This window comes from Zonotrichia leucophrys, chromosome 1A (assembly GCF_028769735.1).
Source record: "Zonotrichia leucophrys gambelii isolate GWCS_2022_RI chromosome 1A, RI_Zleu_2.0, whole genome shotgun sequence".
Classification (NCBI taxonomy): Eukaryota; Metazoa; Chordata; class Aves; order Passeriformes; family Passerellidae; genus Zonotrichia; species Zonotrichia leucophrys.
Window position 1 is genome coordinate 25,821,207 of NC_088170.1, and position 20,272 is coordinate 25,841,478.

General features: G+C 36.1%; 1 protein-coding gene across 6 annotated transcripts in view; it reads right to left on the minus strand.

Moving 5' to 3' along the window:
- Positions 1-200: 200 nt before the first annotated feature.
- CAPS2 (calcyphosine 2) overlaps positions 201-20,272 on the minus strand; it is a 29,436-nt gene continuing 9,364 nt past the window's right edge. For 4 of the 6 annotated variants that reach the window (XM_064731321.1, XM_064731314.1, XM_064731329.1 and 1 more), the window contains 12 exons: positions 19,257-19,376; positions 14,703-14,770; positions 12,228-12,347; positions 11,061-11,135; positions 9,395-9,490; positions 9,187-9,280; positions 7,836-7,951; positions 5,672-5,748; positions 5,040-5,194; positions 4,384-4,503; positions 2,688-2,784; positions 201-1,435 (listed from right to left, as the gene is read on the minus strand). In XM_064731321.1, the coding sequence (XP_064587391.1) occupies positions 1,260-1,435; positions 2,688-2,784; positions 4,384-4,503; positions 5,040-5,194; positions 5,672-5,748; positions 7,836-7,951; positions 9,187-9,280; positions 9,395-9,490; positions 11,061-11,135; positions 12,228-12,347; positions 14,703-14,770; positions 19,257-19,376 (1,314 nt within the window). In that variant the 3' untranslated portion in view covers positions 201-1,259. The remainder of the gene's footprint in view (positions 1,436-2,687; positions 2,785-4,383; positions 4,504-5,039; positions 5,195-5,671; positions 5,749-7,835; positions 7,952-9,186; positions 9,281-9,394; positions 9,491-11,060; positions 11,136-12,227; positions 12,348-14,702; positions 14,771-19,256; positions 19,377-20,272) is intronic. The other 2 variants (XM_064731346.1, XM_064731338.1) reach the window with 2 other exon arrangements.

Consider the following 20,272-nt stretch of genomic DNA (forward strand, 5'->3'; position numbering starts at 1 on the left):
GAATATGCTAGCCAGCCACAGGGGACCAAAGTCCCTCATTTCAGCACCCATTCCAGCACTGTCCTTTAATTCCTATGAAACACAAATTCTGTCTCAGAGGAAGATCGCTTTAACAACAGACCATACATTCAAAACCAGGCAGACAAGCTTAGAGGAAAGTTATATATTTTAATTGCATAGGCTTAAGAAATGCAGTTCAACATACAGTTAATTTCAGTGACAGGTGTATGAAAATCAACGTCTCTCTCTCATTAACTGTGTATTTTTATTTCTTAACACAAAGAATTTTACAAAATTAGCAAGATGTATTACATTGAAAAGCGTACCTGTCAGAACTATCTGAAATAGAAAAGAATATTTTAATTTATAATTTAATTTTTGTGGTTGCAGAGGTGGTTGTTTTGGGCCTTTTTAAAATATTTTCTGTTTTATACTTTCAGAATAGATAGGGAATGCTATATATCAGTTTGACAAAATATATAATTGCTATGTTTTAGCTTAAAAAACTCAGCAATATAAAGATAGCAGATATTTAAATATAAATTATTTTTTAAAACATTTAGCAAATTACAGGAAACAAAAATATGCATTACAAAATAAATGCGTGATTACTAAAACCTTTGAGATCCAATGCTCAGCTTCAGATGCCTGATCAAAATGACAAAGCAAGATCAGTCAAGAGGGTGCACAGGCCAAGGGGTAAATGCTGTGAACATCTCTGCACTTTCAGTACAGCAGACATCCTCAAAACTGGAAAAGGATGACCTGCTCTCTTTCAAGCTTAATAGCAGCATAAGAAAAAATAAACGAGACAAAGAATGTTAAAAGAAAATTTCTGAAGGAAAGCTACCATTCACATTTCTGCAGTCAAATGTGAAGCTTTTCACAATGCATCAGAAAACAAAATTTTCTCTTGCGCATACCCCTTCAGGCATTTTAGCATTCTAATTCCCTCTTATTTTAAAATAGGAAACTTTATTTTAATATTTTTTAAAATGGCTTTTTGTATGGGAAACAGCCTTAATAATTTCCAGTGAAAAGACATGAACAGCCTTTTTATTAGAAGAATGGCTAGCATAACTCACCAGACACTCCATGAAATTTGCCATGTATTATTCTGAAAGCATCTGAAGTTTTCTGTCCCTGATATCAGTTTAAGACACCAATTATAAAGTAATGCCCATCAAGATTAAATCCTCTCTTACTTAGTCACTCCTTGTTTAGAAAATGTCCCTTCTTCTTTTTTGTCATATTCCACTCTAAATTCCCCATGAATTCCTTAAGATATTAACAAAATCATCATCACCCCCAATTCCAAAACTTAATCCTTCATAGTAATCTTCAAACTCAGAATAGGACACTTCACTGGGGTTGCTGCAGGAATCCCCTAATGCTTCTAGAAATGATGATTTGATTTCTTCTTCTGCAGTTTTTCCTGTGAAAGTATATTTTTCTATTAAATACATTTTAAAGATGAGTGAATATGAAGTATTTAATATATTTCAGGCAAGAAACTTTCAAATTTTAGCATATTTTTTTCATTAATAAATTCAATATTCTGATTTCAGAATTAAGTCATTGGTTCACTTATTACCACCTGTAGAAATTACCTTACTTTAATAGCATGATAGAATTAAGTATCCACAGAAAACACAGGGTCAGCCAGTCACAATGAATTATGAGAGCTTGAAAATGTTTTTCTTCAAATGACTGCAAAAGCTGCATAATGCATTTGTAAACTAAAATTCTGAAGTTATCTTGTAAGTGCATGTTTACTGTAATAAAACTTCAAAGTTCTGGGAAAACTTTAAGATGGAAATTGGCATTTGAAAAGTGTTCTGCAATTTACATCTGTGTCTTAGAAATTTTATAAAGATAATAATCAAGATTATTTCTTTGAGGTAACAAGTACAAAAAATATGGCATTACAGCATTGGAAAAAAATCATATATTGTATCCCTATACCCCCTGTGACTTCATGAGTTATCATTAAAATCACTAGCAATATAAAAAAGCCCCTCTCTTCTACAGGTAAAAAAGAAAGGGTCATGACATCATGGAGACTTTCACAGTGACTAGTTTGTTACATGGAGGTATTGTTTTCTAAAACAGACATACAAGTATTTAAATTCCTATTTTTTCAATATCAGACTTTAAACATTTTTGAGAATCCTGTAAAAAATAATGAAGAAACCAGCATTTCCTCTGTAGAGGATGACAAACCTGTCCCAGAAATAAATTAAGTTCCTTCTGAATAAATTATTCAGGTGCTGATTACATTCCATGTCAGTTAGAATCCTTGCACATTTTGATGGAAAACAGTAATGTGAAAATGAGAGTATCCTACTAAGTGAAAAATAATATCATATTTGCCACTGATAACTTACAGATGAAAGCTGTGAAATAACTGCTTACAGAGGTAGGGAAAAGAAGTACTCTGCATACAGGCAGTATTAGCAGCTTGATAAAGGGCAAGTATTAAAATTGTGTATATGAACACATTACTACTTATAGTTATGTTTGGAGAGACTCAATTCAGATGAAGAAAGTTCCCCTTTAACAGCTCAAGTCTAAGTAAATATGAAAACAGTTTGTATTTCCAACCAGTTTCTGGATCTGCTATCTCTGCTAACAAGAAGAAGATTTCCGTAGTTGCAGATTTTTGTTTGTTTCTTCATGTGAATTACCTGCCAATACCAGAGGATGTTTCTTTGCACAGTAACATTTTCTGACATTTACCATAGGCACACTCCCAGTTTTGTTGAAATCCAGTTTCATATAGGCCTATAGGGGAAAAAGAGACTTTCATATTAGCATCTCAGGAAAAAAAAAAAAGTGGAAAGATGAAAAGATCAAATACACTTAACTACCTAGCACATACTTTTAGATCTTGTGCAATGTATGATGTCAATTCACCTATTTTATGTAAGGCATCAGATACTAGAAAATCCTTCTAGATCATGCAGTTTCATGATTATTTTACCTCAACAGTTTTCACATCAAATCAAATGTGTGTCCCCTGGTCAACACAAAAAAAAAAAAAAAAAAAAAAAAAAAAAAAAAAAAAAAAAAATTGTCTCCTCTCCCTAATTTCCAGCTCATCTTTAGAATCAGAAGTTCAGCTGCTTCCCTTCTGCCTCCTCCAATTATTAAGATTCCGCATCATTCTGGCAGAAGCCTCCCCACAGCCTCTCCAGCACTGCTAACAGCAGCTTCATTTGCATTTCAGTTTACTCAAATACACATGCTCCATACATAAAGTTAGGAGAGTCACATCCTCCATGATAGAAAGCATGAAAGTATTTGTCATTTTTCTTGATCTTGACATCCAGTTGCCATTCCTTTGGCTGGTTTGTGATCAGTGTCTGATACTGCAAACAGCTGCACATTACATTATAGCCAAATAACAAGTGGCATTTCCCATATAACATGTCTCACAAATACAATGACTCTTACTGTTGGTCTCAAAGGAGACGGGTATTGCTGCATCCTATTTCAGGCACTTCAGGAAGAAAGTCTACACATGCAAATTTGCCAAAATTTGTCATTTGCCAGAATAAAGAAACAGGTTTCTGGAAGACATTGTCTCAGGCCGCCAGATACTTTATACATAGGACTGAACTATAAGAACAGCACATATGCATGAAAACTCAAAATAATAAAGGAATTAATGCTAGAATTTAAAATGAACTAATTTAACAATGGAACAGCATGCATGCTGCTGGCCGGTATTTACAAACGAACGGAGACAGGGCAAATCCGAACCAGTGTCGTGAGCTATTTATTCAGCACATCAGTCTCAGTACATTGTTGGGACAATGGAGACAGGATGTTAACAGCTCTCTGATCCAAAGGAAATGCCAAGGGGGTGTGATTTTAGCCAATCACGCATAGAGCAAAACATATTGACAAGAATTCTATCCAATCATATGAAACACATGTAATGGTAGCTAAAACAATGGCTCGTTCATGAGAGACAAAGCACAGACATTCATTCACACTAACCTTCTAAAGATACACATTAAATAACCTTGTTGCAATCTATAAGGTCAATTTTACAGAAGTCTATTGTGCTATTTGTCACATCTGCTCTACTGCTTAGAAAACTTTTCGCTGTATTAGCAATGTTCACAAAACTGCTCTCAAAGGCCTGTCCTTTTTAACCATTTTCTCAAAACCCTCTAACTTTATGAATCCCAGCAATGCAGTCCACTAATTTACTTTTCTGTTGATAAACTGATCTGAAACTTCAATAAGTCAATTTCCAGGTATAGAACTTAAGAAAAATAGCAACAAAAACCAACAACTAGAATATGATGAGTGACTAGCTCCAAAGTTAGACTGCAAAATATCTACACTTAAAATATCTGCAATAAAACTTACTTTTCTTACAAATGTTTTCCTGTATTCATTCATTTCTCCAAATATGGCATGAGTAAATTCTCCATAGTCGACCTTATCATTCTTGCTGTCATCAAGAATAAGCCATAAGGATTCAAAGTCCTGCAATTTAAAAATATTTTGCCAGAATTCTTCACTATATCTTGAAAGAGAACAATTATAATAATAGGACATTACAGTATTCTCACAAAACCCCCAAACTTCTAGATCCATACTCACTCAGAGATTTATTAAAATAACGCTTGTCGTCAGTGGTCACTGATGACCATAATTCACATTTTTCACAGTTCTGATAGCTGTGAGCTACTTTTACAACATAATATATAAAACAAAGAAAAAAGCTAAGTAGAGAGCATAAACTAAATTATTTTTAAAAGCCTAAAGAGAAAAAATGGGTTCAATCACACTTCCTTCTTCATATCATGATGTAAAAAAAGATTGCATGTTTTGAAATATATAATTTTCCATTTTTAACAACTTCACATAGTACCAAGTGCAGAAATACCAATATATCATAAGGGAAAAAAAAATACCACCTAAAGAAAACATGCAGAACCCAGGTTGATTTAAGCAAAAAGAAGAAGCAATTCCATAAATTAAGAAAGATAATACCCACATTTAGTTCCAGCTAGACTCACCCCTTCAGGCATTTCCAAATGGAAAACTTTTAGAGCTTCTTTGAAGGCTGCCCGAGAGAGAAAACCATTTCTGTTCTTGTCCATTTGTCGGAAATACTTTCCTAAGCCTGTTATAACCCGAACTCCTCTTTTACTTAGTGTTTCTCTGAACATACCTGAGGATTTAGAGAAATAAAGGACACAACATTTACCTGAAGTTGTCCACTTGCCATGGAGACAATAGAGAAGTAAAGAACACCACATCTATATGTGATGGTGCTGGTTAGAAAGACATACCCGTGCATTCAGGCTCCCTTGTCTTTGATGAAAAAATGCCAATCCAAAAGGAAATCACCAGTTATTTAACATTTGAGTGACAACCATATAAATTATGTCTAATAGGCAATATCTAATAAACTTTTTTCAAAGAGACCACATAAGGAAAGAAAAAATGGCTATTGCCCTCAATATGTTCAGACTGTAAAACTGCCTACTTCTGTGAGAACTGATTACATGCCATGATTACCATACAAAGCAACTTTGGAACAACTGCTTCACAAGAATAAAGAAATTTCATTATGAGACACAGAGTTGCTTCTTTATTCTACAAAGACAGAGAAACCAAAATTGAATGGGTTCTGGTAGATACACACCTTGAATCTTCTTGAAAACGTCACTGTTATCAACCACTTGCCTGGAACGCTCTTCCTTGAGTTCCACAGAGGAAGCTCTACAGAAGTCAAAATTAATATTAATTAGTAAAATTACATGTAATATGACTATATTCAAAACAGATCTAGTGAAAAATGCCAACATACTCAACTTTTTATTTAATTTATATACTACCCTTGTAAACACAATATCCAATTGCTTGAGTTTGAGAGGGCACTCACAAAAGTTTTTGCTGACCAGCTGCAGATACGCAGAAATTCTCTTCTAACAATATTAACTGGAATTGTCTCTACTAATTCATTAACCATGGGTAATTCCTCCCATGCATAAAATCTCCAGAAGTTTAGTTCAATCCTAATCTCATACCACTGGAAGAGCTTGTTAAAGCAATTACATTTAATCACCAACAAGAAAATAACATGTAATACTTTTCAAATCTTGCTTTAGAACACAAATAGCAAAGGTGTGGACCAAAAGTATATCTAGAAATTATGATTAAATTTTGTGGAGTTTTTTCTGCTAAATTCCCTTCTGAGAAGGGTTTCCCACAAGCCTTCATCAAAAATTACTATCAAGGTTGATAAAAAAATATTTTGGAAGAACCTGCTGGAAGACAAAAAAAAAAAAAAACCAACAAAGTCCTACAATTATTTTAATCAGAATATTTTAAAAAATGGAAAATCATTACTGTCAACTCTGAGCTGCTTGTTCACCAGTGTTTTGCCATGACAAACTCCTGCTTTCTGAGGCCAAAGACTTATCTCTCTGCTATCTAGTAGGACTTTTCATCTCCACTTTGGGTACCTTCCATTATGAAGTCCCTAAAAGCTTACCTACATCAGATCACCTAAACTGGAAAGTCAACAAGCACCTGCAGAGGACCAAATAGTCCCTCTAGAACATATGTAAACCAAGAGATTCATGGTTTGTGACAGAAGGGCATAGCTGCTCCTGGGAATTTGCAGTAGACATTTTGGACTACAGCTGAACAGGATTTTCTCTCAGTAGAGTAATGAAGGTAAGAAGACTCGATTCAAGACTTATGCACCAGAGACTAGAGAGCTCAATAATATCCTCATACAGAAGAAAAAGATAGACTGAAACTTAGTCACCAATGGAAAGGATACAGAGTGAGTATAAAAAAGGAAATAATAATAAATTCCACCACAGGTAGTAAAAAATCCAAAATTACAACCCATTGAGCTGCTCTTCTTTATGGTTCTTCTATTCAGAGATAACATTGGTTCAACTCCAAATTTCACAGGTATAAGATCAGCCACAAATGATAGAAAAAGCTGCTTTACTTGAATGATAGGCTTCTGAGATGTAAAATGTCTTACATAAACCAGCTGAAATTAAACTATATTGTGTTTTATTTCACTGAAACCTAGCCAAGAGGGAACAATTAGCACTAAGCATCATACAACTATACAGTTCTAGAACCAATTAAATTTGAATTTACTGTTCTATGCACTGTTAGCTTACTATGGCTCCTTTGCAAAGGTTTCAGTCTAAAGGGACTTAAGGTGAATATTACCATATCTGAGAACAAGCTTCAGGTGTCTAAACAATTGCAGAAAGAACATAATAGTCAAATTCTGCTAACAAAGTAGTCTTTAGATACTGAGCATATTTAATTGAAATTAAAATTATTCTCTTCCTAATCAGGAAGGGATCAAAGTATAAGATATATGAGGAGAGCCTGGGAGAGCTGGAACTGTTTAGCCTGGAGAATAGAAGCCTTGAGGGGTCTTAGCCTCAAGTACATACGAGTACCTGACAGAAAGGAGTAAAGAAAACTGAGACAGGCTCTGCTCAGTTGTGCCTGTTGACAAGACAAGAGGCAGTGTGCACAAACTAAAAAAAAGAAGGTATATGATTTGTATATAAAACATGTGACCTCAAACAAAGCAAAAGAACAGATTCACATTTCCATTCTTTCTTTAAAATTACTCCTTACCATTCTAGGAAGTTACTGGACTATGCAAAATCTTCTAATATCACTTATTAATTTCTCTTAACAACAGCCTAAATATGGATTCTGCTTTAAGCACTATAAACAATAAGGTATTAGGAACTAATTTTTTTTTTTTTTTTTTGCTTAAGGAAGGAAAGGTAATTTGAAAAGCAGTTATGAGCACTTACTTTAGATAATCCATAGCTGCTTCATCAATACTGATCACACGAAGGGTGAAGAAAGGGTTCTGCTTAACACTTTCTGGAAGGTTATGATCGACACTTCGGAAAGTCAGATTGGCTCCCTGTTGGTAAAGCACACAATAACTTAAAAATAGGTTGTGTATTTCACATACAGAGGGGAAGGGGAAATAAAGAAAAGCAGCAAACTAAAAGCAAAGAAGACTGAGAAGAATAAAAATTGCAGTAGCTCTAACTGTAGTATCTGGGCAGGCTTGGTTTATAAAGTCTCCAAAACTCATGACTTTGGAAGGAGGAGACAGAGACACTGTTCCTGTGCAAGGGTCTCATTTGGACCATTTGGACTTTGTGAGAGATCTGCATGTCTCAATGTCAGCCCAGGAAGCATGATAGCTGATATGGAGATTCACAGACACAGCATCATCCTAAAGAGGTAATGAACCCAGTTCAGTACATTTTATGGATGACTTTTGGATGCATCTTTATTCAGAAAACACTTCCATCTGCAGGCTGCAGAAATACACCTAACAATAAAACATGAAAAACCCAACAAGTAGCTTTATCTTCCATATTATAACTCATCTATTTCTTCTTCTAAATTCTTAGGTGGTTGTGTAAGCAGTTAGGATAGCCATGTGATTAGACAAAACATGCTAAAACTCATGTCAACATCTTTTACTTTCTACATTTCTCACAAACATGGTTTTTCCTCCAAACTTCAGATTTGCAGGAGTATTTCAAGAATTTGGTGAAAATAGTCAGTACTTGAAAACTTCCTCAAGTATTTATAAACCATGAACACTTCACCCATTAAAGAAGGTGAAATATGATTTTTAATCAGCCACCAGATTAGATGGCAGACAAAGCTTAACATTGTTTCATACACTTGCTCTAAACAGCTGTTGTTTACATTTCAAACGGTAGATTAAAACAATTAACCTGCAATTTCTGCATGTTTAAAAAATATTTAATCATTGCTTCGAGTTTGCCAGCAGACCTTGCAAAGATTATTTACTTTCAGCAAGTACTTGGGTCTCTTTCAGGATTCTCCTTCCCGAGGGAAGTGGATCACTTCGTCCAAAAAAGGTCCAGACTGTCAGCAGTCTTGTGCCCTCTAGGGGGAGAACTGCAAAGTACAGCTTCATCTGAAACCTAAATTTGGAACCTCTAAAACGAGGGACAACAAAACAATCCAGACTTCTGAAAGTCTTTAATTCAAAAACTGTCACTTAGGGGGAAGACTTTGGTCTTCCTGGAAGGCTAGATCACAATTTACAATTCAAATACACAAATATTACCGCCAAAGAAATAGTATTACAGTCAGCAGAAGAATACTTACAACGTAGAAGTCACTAAGATCATAAGCTTTTCCCTTTCTTTGTCCACGTTGATGATGATAAACTCCCTTCTGAATGAAAGGCAAGGCATTTGTCCTGTGAAATAATTCAAAACTGGTACTAAAACAATTATATTTATTTAAGATCCTTGGGTGCTTGGATAAGTGAAATATGTTTTCTAAAACCCTTTTAAAAAGTAATTAATCCTACCTGTTTTTTCCAAACTGTCGAAATTCATACACAGTAAGGGATTTGTCACACGTGAAAAAAAATCCAATCATCTCCCTACAAGCATCATGACCATTTCTAGAAGGAAAATTGAAAAGCACCTTTATGTTTTTCATCTACATAAATCCAATTCAACCCAAACATAAGTAACATTTATTTTGGAATCAGAATGGTTTGAGTTAGAAAGGACCTTAAAGATGATTAAGTTCCAAAACCCCCGGCGTGGGCTGGGACACCTTTCACTAGACCACTCTGCTCAGAGCTCCATCCAGTCTGGCCTTGAACACTTACTTGCAGGCATGGAGCATCCACAGCTTCCCTGTGCAACCTGTTCCAGTGCCTCACCACCCTCACAGTAAGGAATTTCTTCCTAATAGCTCATCTAAACCTGCCTGCTTTTAGTTTGAAGTCATTCCCCCTTGTCCTACTACTACACACCCTTTAAAAAAATACCCTCTCCAATTTCCCTGCAGCCTTTTGTGGGCACTGGAAGGGTCGAAGGCAAGAGGGTCTCCCTGGAGCCTTCCCTTCTCCCGACTGGACAATTCAACTCTCTAAACCTGTCTTCCTAAGAGAGGTGTTCCACCCCTCTGATGATCTTTGTGACCTTCCTGTGGGTCACTCCAACGGGTCCTTCTCGTGCAGGGGACCTCAGAGGTGGACAGAGCACCACAGGTGGGGTCTGACAGGAGAGGAGCAGAGTGGAAACATCCCCTCCCTTGCCTTGCTGGCCATGTTTCTTTTGGTGCAGCCCAGGACATGGCTGGTTTCCTGGGTGCAAGTGCACACTGCCAGATCATGATGAGCTTCTCATTCACCAGCACCCCCAAGTTCTTCTCCTCAAGGCTGCTCTCCTTGAGAGCATTTCATTTCCTGCATTTCCTTCATTCCTGCATTTCATTTCCAATGTTGCATGCTGTACAACTGATTTTTTTAAAGAGCTCTTTGACTATTTTCTCTAACCCACCATGAAATTCAAGCTGTGGATACGGTCATGTATTTTAATTCAATATTTCATTCTCCATAATGCTAAAACACCTCTCAAGGCTTCATGTTTTAGTATGCCAATATAATTTTCACTGATTAACTAAAGGATTACATACACCAGGACTACTGCATTCATTGAGGTATATGAAAGTATGTTGCTGAATATTCAGTTGTGTCTAACAAGTATACAGCTCACAGCTGCAGAAAAGCATCACTTTCAAAACTGAAAAATATGTTTATACTACCACTACTCAAATCAGAACGTTCTAAAATTTAATACATAAGCAGCTATGAACAAGTTGCAAAGCCACTACTACTTATGGTAGTTGTCACATCTAAGATAAGGCTAAAATAATTTTAAACAACTGAGATGCAACAGCTAAAAGCACTATTTTAGACAGCCCCTGTGGTAAGTGTCCTAACTAGAGCTATGGGTATGATGGTAACATAACACAACTAACAGATCTTAACATTGTACAGTGGGACTGTAAAGCCACTATCCAATAGCCACGTCAAAATTTGTACTACACACAGACACCCACACATTATTTTTTCCTTCAACGTAGAGAGCAGAAATATTCAGTGCAATTAATCAGTTCAAGAGAGTAATTCTCATTCACAAATTGAGAGCATTGAAAAACTTCACAAAATTTGTGATTACCTCGATATAATCCTACTATCGAAGCGTAGCTTGCTGGAGAGCATGTTCTCAGTTAGTCCTGATTTGGTCCTTATTCTGTGAAAATAATGCAGCATGTTAATGATACCTATATCTCCCAGATAATTGTTACATAAAACTCAACCATTTTCCAACAGCAAAAACCATGAAATACAGTATCCTTGGCAACTGGCTGAGGAGATGATCCTTTGTAGTTGAATTAGAAAGCAACTCAGAGCTCTGAAGTGTTCTGTTATTATATAATATGAGAGTACATTCACAGAGAACATAGAGATGAATGGGAAATTTTGCTTACATACACTTACATAAAGTATTAACCTTTACCTCTACCACCCACCACAGTTCCATGAAACAATGCATTCTCTTGCAAAAATATCCAGGTGGGGGCATTTTTACCCACATAAATATTTTATATTGGCCCTATTACTAGAAAGAAAGAAAGATTTGTCTATGTGATGGATGTAAGAAATTGAGACTGTTATTTTTGTCTTTTTTTTCCTTTTTTTAAAAATACAAAGATGACATTTGATGAGAAGGACTTAAGAGCAGGATGTTAAAATGCACAAAGCAGAAATTCTTGCCTGAATCTTGAGAAAATAGAACAAAACTCAGACCTGCAGATTCATTTAATTTTATGGATCACAGTGTTTCCTCAGGTTTTTTTAAGTCCTTGAAGCTACTAGTTCAATTCTGACAGTCCAGGAATGTCATTTAAATGCCAATAGGGTTAATTATTGCAGCAGAAATCAAAACATGAAAGAAAAGTATTATTATTGTGAAGGTCTACATTAGCATTTACAGATGCATATTTATGCAATTTATGCACCTAAGGATAGGAATCTCTGAAAGGATTGCAAGCATCCAAGCACTTAGAAAAGGCTGGCAAATCCTTGTGATGAATAATATCAACATAAGCTTAACAATGTTCTCCCAGTTTTTATAAATTCTATGAATCAATCATAATTCACAGAGAATTCACAGAAAAAGGTCCCTATTACCTCACTAGGCAATAACAATCGCAGGAAAGCTACAAAAAAGGCCTCACATGAAGCTGGTGGATCCAAGCCAAAACAGAACATTTGGAAAAGCAAACAGAATTCACAGAGCTAAAAAAAATATATAGTAGAAAATTTACTTTTATAAACTTACTTTGTTTCATGGAGGGTCCTTTTTCTAAAACGCATTGGTGCCATCCCAACTCCCAAAAGTCCTGGAGCTTCCTTGCAAGCATCAGAACGTGTGGACTGCTCTGGATCACTTATAACAGCTCTGACCAAAAGAGCAGGGAGAAACCCTCTGACAGTTAGTATGGCTGGATTTCAGGTCTTACATATTTTTATGCAGGAAAGAAAACACCCAAGAATAATACAGCAATACAATCTTGGAGTGATCCATTAAGATTGCATAAATTTGTGGGTCTAATTTTTTGTTTATTTTTACAAATTCTTAAGTCTCTTTCACAAAATCAAACATATGCAACAATATTCTGGCCGTGCACTGCTATGTAGTAATGTTAAATGCAGATACATATTATTTAAAGTATATTTTATATATCTTTATATAAAATAAATCTTATTATTATGAAGGCTTGTGGGGTTTTTCATAATTTCTACTACTTCTGTAATATTTCATCAGTGATATTCTTTAACCATGGCTCCCTCCAATATCAGTGATATCAGTTTACTAGCACTGGCCAGTGACATCACTTCAGAATCACAGAATTGCCTAGGTTGCAAGGGACCTTAAAGATCATCTAGTTCCAACCCATGCTGTGGGCAGGACACCTTTCACTAGACCAGGTTGCTCAGAGCCCCATCCAATCTGTCATCCAACAAAAACATTGGCACTTCCTCCCCCAAAGTGCTAACTTCACAGCTGAGAGGATCTCAAAGTCCCAACAAGCAAATAGGAACAGATTAACTGGGTTTTGAACATTTTTATATTCTCTGTATCAGTTCAACAAGTAAACAAAAGAAGAGAACCTTTAAAAATAAACGAGATGCTCATTATGCTATTGAAATGGTTATCAGAAGGGAAAAAATAATTTTGCATGGCTATTATAGTTTTCTAAACTTGTTCTCTGATCTGTACAGATACATCTTTGTACACATCAGTTACACTGATTTAATTGCAGGATTTGCTCTACCAAAAAAATATTCAAAATACCTTTGAATTTCCTTAAATAGCTTTTATTCATGCAACAGTTTTGAACTAATCTTTTCCGATTAACATCCTGATATCTGATTCCAATTTGTTTAGAAGTACTGGCAGAGTTATATTTGGAACATAAACAGAGAGATTCTTTATATTAAAACTTCATCCTGATGCAGCTGCAGCACTACTGAATATTGTTTTGACATTATCAACAGAAGGGTTCAGAGTAGGAGAAGGAAGACGTGGAAAAAATAAGGCAAAGCTGCAGAAGGAGGAAAAACACAGAATGGGCATCCATGATCCAAGATGGACAAAGCTGTACTTTTAATGCAACATCAGTAGAACTAAAACACTTCAACATAACCAGCATACTTTTAAGATCACCTCTGTAATAATCTTTAAAGGGATATGACACAAGCCAAGCACTTATCTGAAAAATGGGGGTTTCAACCCTGCATAGTTCCATAATTTTAATTCTGAGGATTAAAATTGGAATTTAACATTGTGTTTCATGACAGTCTTGTTTCCCTCAGGCAACCTTCTTGTCATGTCAGCTTTTAAATAGTATAAAAGTGTTAATAGACTTTCAAACAATATAGGTCATTTAAACTGCCACTTTAACAGAAACAAATAAAAACTGAAATGGTGAAGTGCAACAACATTTCAGCCTCCAAATCTCAGGATTTGAGGGGCTGGAACACCAGTGCAGATGACTCCAGAGACTGTAAACTATGCACAGAATGCAAAATAATCTAGACATACCCACAGATACTTTTTTGTAAGTATAAAGTAACATGAAACTATATTAAACTAGCTTGCATCTTCTTATATTGTCATAACCAGACAGCTTGCATAAAGCCCTGAATTATTAAAGCATGCTTAAAATAGAGGGATCTTTCTGCACAGAAGCAATGCTTTCTTGAAGCTAAAGGGATAGCAATGAAGGCAGGAATTGGTACTGTACAACCTGGACCAACTCATTTATAATAGTGCCTTTTTTCCTACATGCCCAGCATTGGTATAATACTCCTTTATGCCTGAGAGGTGCTGTTTCAGTATTAATAAAGGATTAATAAATATTAATAAAGCTAAGATTTTTAGAAAGTACAATAAATATTGAGCACATGTAATTTATAAGATCAGGAATCCATGTATTTTCTTGAAGAGCAAGACAGTTATTTTTGAAAGCTAGTGCTATTGTAAAGACCTTAAAATAGGTTCAAGCATAAAATTAAGAATTATTTCCAGAAAAAGAAAATAACACACACATGGCACTTTAAACTGATATTTTAAGTTGCATTAAAAAGCCTTTCACTTAAAGATTTTTTTGCAAATAATACTACTACACAAGACTTCGTAAGATTTGGAACAAGATGATCAAAACACCTCTTAAGCAAGAAAAGCCAAGCACAAATGGATCTAAATTCTTCTGTAGGGAAAATTGAAATTTTACATTATAAATTCATTTACCTACATAATTGATCCACCATAACTTGTTCTACAACAGCCTGTTTTCTCCTCTCTGCAGCAACATCCTCCTGCAATGAAAAACTGGCTGAGAACAAGTGAAATATATAATAGCAGGCACTTCAAATAAGAAGTTACCCTTTAAGACAGCATTCAGAGGTCACAAACTTACCCATGCCACAATGAATATTTTTTATATTTTTAACAGAGTCTATTTGCATAAAAAAGAGACATATAATATTCTCTGCTACGCACTCAATTTTTTATGCATATTAGTTGTAATAAATATGAGAAATCTAGTATTTAAGTTTACAGACAAAATCCTTATTTCTGTATTGTTTCTAATACATTCTGTAAGTAAAATAGAGCCTGAGGAGACTCACATTATTCCAGGTTTTTCAGGTGACAGATTCCAACTAAGAAAATAAAACTTTACCTCCAGCAATATTTAGTCAAAAAAATTCTTTTAAGGCTTTGTCTCAGTTGCAAGATTTTTCTTTCCTGCATGCCACAATAATTTTTTGCTGAGACAGGTCAATCTGAAAAACCTTTCAGGAAATATCATCCTAAAGGGGAAAGGGGATTGAACATGATCTTTTTTTATTTTTATTAGAGTAACACTGAACTGTAACCTTGTGCCATTCACTGTAAAGTGTGCAAGCATTGATCATAACCTGTTACACAGAGAAACCAAAGCACACGAGGATGATCCAGGATAGCATGGAGGCCACCAGCAATAACCAGGCCTCAGCACCTCTCTTAATCTTCCACATTCTTGAAGTGTTTTACTGCATTTATTATGCCTTTTATTCCAAAAAATTAATTTTATATATGAGAAAATAGAGATTATTGTTACTGAGGGGATTTATGCAAACTTATTTTTTTTAGATATTCTGAAACTAAAGAATTAAGATCATTTTCTAATTGGTCTTGTGTGCAAAGCAAATCCTAGAGATTTAGCCTTTGTGTGGATGAAGAACTGAAAAGTTCCCAGGTACCTATAAAAGAATTCCTAATTCCATGGAAATGTTAATGGTAGAATTCACAATCTTCAAATAAATACTGACTGGCACTAGTCAAAAAAAAAAGCCAAATCAAAAAAATCCAAATAACTAATGCAACATCAGAGCAGCTGTTGGTTATTCCAAACTGATTTTAAGTTTGGAATGTTACATGCAGATACATACATACATACATGCAGATATGGAATTGTAAGAGGTAGGAGGCTTTTTCATTTGATTTCATGTTTCATTTTTGCACCCATCAGGTGCAAAAACCACAGGGTGCTTTATTCTGAGTTACTGATTCTTTACCCATTAACTGTTGCAACAGATGTATTAAAAAGAATGATTTAAAGGAGGACATGGTGATGGTATAGGGCAGTATTTGTTATAAGATTTTCCATAGACCCAGCTTACAGATCCAAACCAGACAGCATGCTGAAAAGAATCTGATTTTTAAAAAAATAAACAAAGAAAACCTTACACCTTAAGTTTCAGTTGAACTAGGTCACTGAATGTAATCTTTCATGAAATATCTTCCATTCTACTGTTAGACAAAAGCTCTGCTATGAAATTACAAAAATGCAGAAGGCAGAGGCAAACATTGAATTTGTAGCAGCTCTCACTGCAAAAGTAGTTACTGTTGTTCCCTAAATACCAGCATTCAGAGGAAATGTTTCAGAGGTTATATATGACACCTATTGGCAATGGACTGTGAATCACAAAGTTACAGAACAAACTGAACTGGAAAGGACCTACAAAGAACATCAAATCCAACTCCTGGCATCACACAGGACCATCCCTGAATCACACCATGTACCCAAGAACATTGTCCAAACACTTCTTGAACTCTGTCAGGTTTGGTAATGTCAGCACTTCTCTGGGGAGCCTGTTCTGGTGCCCAACCACTCTCTGGGTGAAGAACCTTTTCCTGATATCCAACCTAAACCTCCCCTGACACATAAATCAGGCCATTCCCTCGGGTCCTGTCACTGGTCATAAGACTGAAGAGATTGGTACCTGTCACTCCTCTTCCCCTCATGAGGATGTTGAAGAGCACACTGAGGTCTCCCCTCAGTCCCCTCCAAGCTGAACAGAACAAGTGAGGAGATCATCTGCTCCCCATACAGCTTCCACTCAAGGCCCTTCCCCATCTTTGTTGCCCTCCTTTGGACACTCTCTGATAGCTTCATGTCTTTTTGATATTGTGGCACCCAGAAGTGCCCCCAGCACTTGAGGTGGGGCTGCCCCAGTGCAGAGCAGAGCAGGACAATCCCCTCCCTTGCCCGGCTGTGATGCTGGGCCTGATGGACCCCGGGACAGGGCTGGCCTCTCCTGTCTGCCATGTTCAACTTGCCAGGACCCCCAGGTCCCTTTCTATGGCACTGCTCTCCAGCATCTCGTTCCCCAGTCTGTCCTTACACCCAGGGTTGTCCTGTCCCAGGTACAGAATTTGGCACTTTGTGTTGAACTTCATGTGGATGGTGATTGCCCAGCCCTCTGATTGTTGAGGTCTCTCTGCAGGGCCTCTCTGCCTTGAGGGAGTCAGCAGCTCCTCCCAGTTTTGTATCATATGTGAACTTGTTCAGTATCCCTTCCTGTCCTGCTCCCAAGTCATTTAAGATGTTGAAGGGCACAAGGCCAAAGATGGAGCCCTGCAGAACCCCACTAGCAAACTTTCATCCCAAACTGCAGAAAAATCAAGAGAAGTTCTACTTTAACATTTGACTTTTTGGTAATGATTACAGTAAAAGGACATGTTAACATTGTGTAGTCTTGAGCAAAATTTTCAGTTAGATAAGATGAAATGCCAACAATTAAGGCAACATATACAAAATTGAATAAATATACATGAAGTTACTACTGCCACTTTTTTCCAGTATTCTACCACTACCAGAAGCTGTACCTAGGAGAGCCTGAGATGGTCCTCAAAAGAGAGAGTGAGTCAGCCTGTGCTGACCATGAGTGCTAACAAATAACAAAAGGGTTCTGAAGAGCTTCAGTAATATCATGCTCAGACACCTGCTGGCTTTATTTTAAGGCATGGCAGCTACAGAATATCTTGCATTTTGTAGTTTTGCACTGCTCCCTTTCTCAGGGCTTTCACTGTACTTGCTTTAGCACTATGTAATTACTCTAGGGAGACTTCAAGATTTTTTTCCATTATCTTTAGCCAGTAGTATAGATTTTTTAATTTATTCTAAAAATAAAAGCTTAAGTACTTCCTCAAAAGATTTTCTTGTCATGAAAATTAACAGTGACCTCAGCAGAACAATATCTGCATTCATTTCAACAGGAATAGAAATCAAATAAATGGTTGCAATGATGCAAAATTCAATGCATAGTGACGAGCAAATAAAATTAATTAAAATTATTATTTACTTCAAAAAATCATAACATTTCCCATGGCTTATTATTCCATGAGAAAGTTAGAATGCATAACCCTTTTCAGCAATCCCTTCAAAAACCAGTTATAAAAGCCATCACTCTGCATATGCAAATACTGAATCATGCAATATCAAATCAAGGTTCTTCATCCCTGTAAATGATCCTAAATTCAAGGCCTGCCTCAGATGGGCAAGACTCCTATTGTTCAGTCCCAAAAAAAAGTAAAATTCACATCTATGTAATAAATCAAAGAAGTGTATTGGGTACATTCATGTGAGGAAAGTTTTAATTCCCTTCTCTGCATGCTACCAAGTCCATGGTGGTTTCCAGATTTGAGGGCTCCCTCCTTCCCTCAGAAAGGACCTGACTAAAGACCAGAGCAAAAGCAACTGAAAGGAGCAGCTAAGGGAGCTTGGGTTTGTTTAGTTTGCAGAACCAGCAGCTATAAGGCATTCTGAGGAGAAGTTACAAAGAAAAGAGAACCAAACTTTTTTGACAGAAGCCCAGAGTATAACAGAAGGTAAAGGTTACACACTGAGCCTTGGCAGGACTGGTGTGAACAATAGGAAGAACTTCCTCACACAGAGAGCAGCAGGTACATGAAGATGTTGCTTAGACACACTGTAGAAGCTCCATCCCTAGAGCTTGAAGACAGAGCCAAAGTTGTTGCTGACTCAACCTAATACTAGCTGATGGAATTATGGAATCCATTGAATAGAGGCTCAGCTAAAAGCTGCAGAACAGAGGAAATCCTAGAATCATAGATTATCCTGAGCAGGGAGAGATCTACAGGGATCATCAAAGTCCAACTTCTGACACTGAATGTAACATTATGTTTAGGTTCACTCAACTACTTTAGTTATTCTTAGTTGTACGAAGGTATCTGTACATATTACTCATAATTTGTGTTCTCATTTATATAGATTACTGCATAAAATACAAGCACTGCAGATAAGATTTTAAAATGCTCACTGGATTGCTCAGTTCAGCTCTCATTGCAAGAAATGTTTAAACTCACGTGATTTCAATGGATGCAATTACATACTAGACCCAAATCTCCAAAGGCATAACTTCTGTTGAACTTCTGGGAAGCCATTCTCCACATCTAGGTGGAGAATAATAGCATACATACCAATAATACCAGCATAATACCAGTCCAAATACTTACAGCTTCTGATTTCCGTATGTTGTGCTGCATATTATAAGGTTTGTTTGTATAGCATTGTTGCAGGAGAGCTTTCTTATCAAGGGTTACAAAATCATCGTGTCCATCTTCAAGTTGTGTACCCTACACAAAAATAAATTCTTTTTATAACTCAAATGTAATGAATTGAAATAAAAACAAACTAAAAAAATCCACATGTTTTCCTCAAGAATTTATTTAAAAATACTACTCTCTTCTTTACTTTTTAATGTGTCTACTTCTTCCACTTCATGCTAACTAAAAGAGAATTTTTTTAAGCCTAGCTTTTTACAGAAACTGAACTTGCAAGGAAAGACTAGAGAGCAAGATTTGTATCTTTTGAATACTTACCAGTTTTCATTCATACTGAAATAAATAACAAATTTTTTAAATCTCAAAAATACTGTGTTCCTACAAGCTTTGGGAAAAAACAGCAGCAAGTCAGAGAAAGCAGACTTTAGTATCTCTGAGGAGAAGCAAAGAACTCATCCTTTTTCTGTTTGGCATAGGAACAGCCAAGTGGAAGCAGAGAATTTGCTGTTAGGTATAAAGCTCAAAGCTCACTCTAGAGATACTGCTTTGTGACCAGTGAAGAAGTTAAATATAGCCTAGACAGGGAAAAGCCAAAGCATGCTACTGGTTCTAACAGACTTATAAACCAGTCCCAGAGTATTACAGAAATATTTCCTACAGGGACAATGTGAAAAAAAAAGGATGCAGGAAGTTTTAACAGAAACAGATTTAGCAATCTCCTCTATGAGCACCTTCTTGACAGAAAAGAGAAGTTGTTACAAGTTCCACTAATCAAGCTAAACAAGTGTATTGAAATCTTTTTGTTTATTCATCTAATCAGGTAGTGATAATATCTAACACAAAAAAATTGTTCTGATAGACATTATATTAAAATCTGTGAGAAGAATTAACACACATGCTTCTAGCACTTTATCTTTATGGAACCCAAAATCACCAGAAAAAAAAAAAAAAAACAGTCCTGCTTTTTC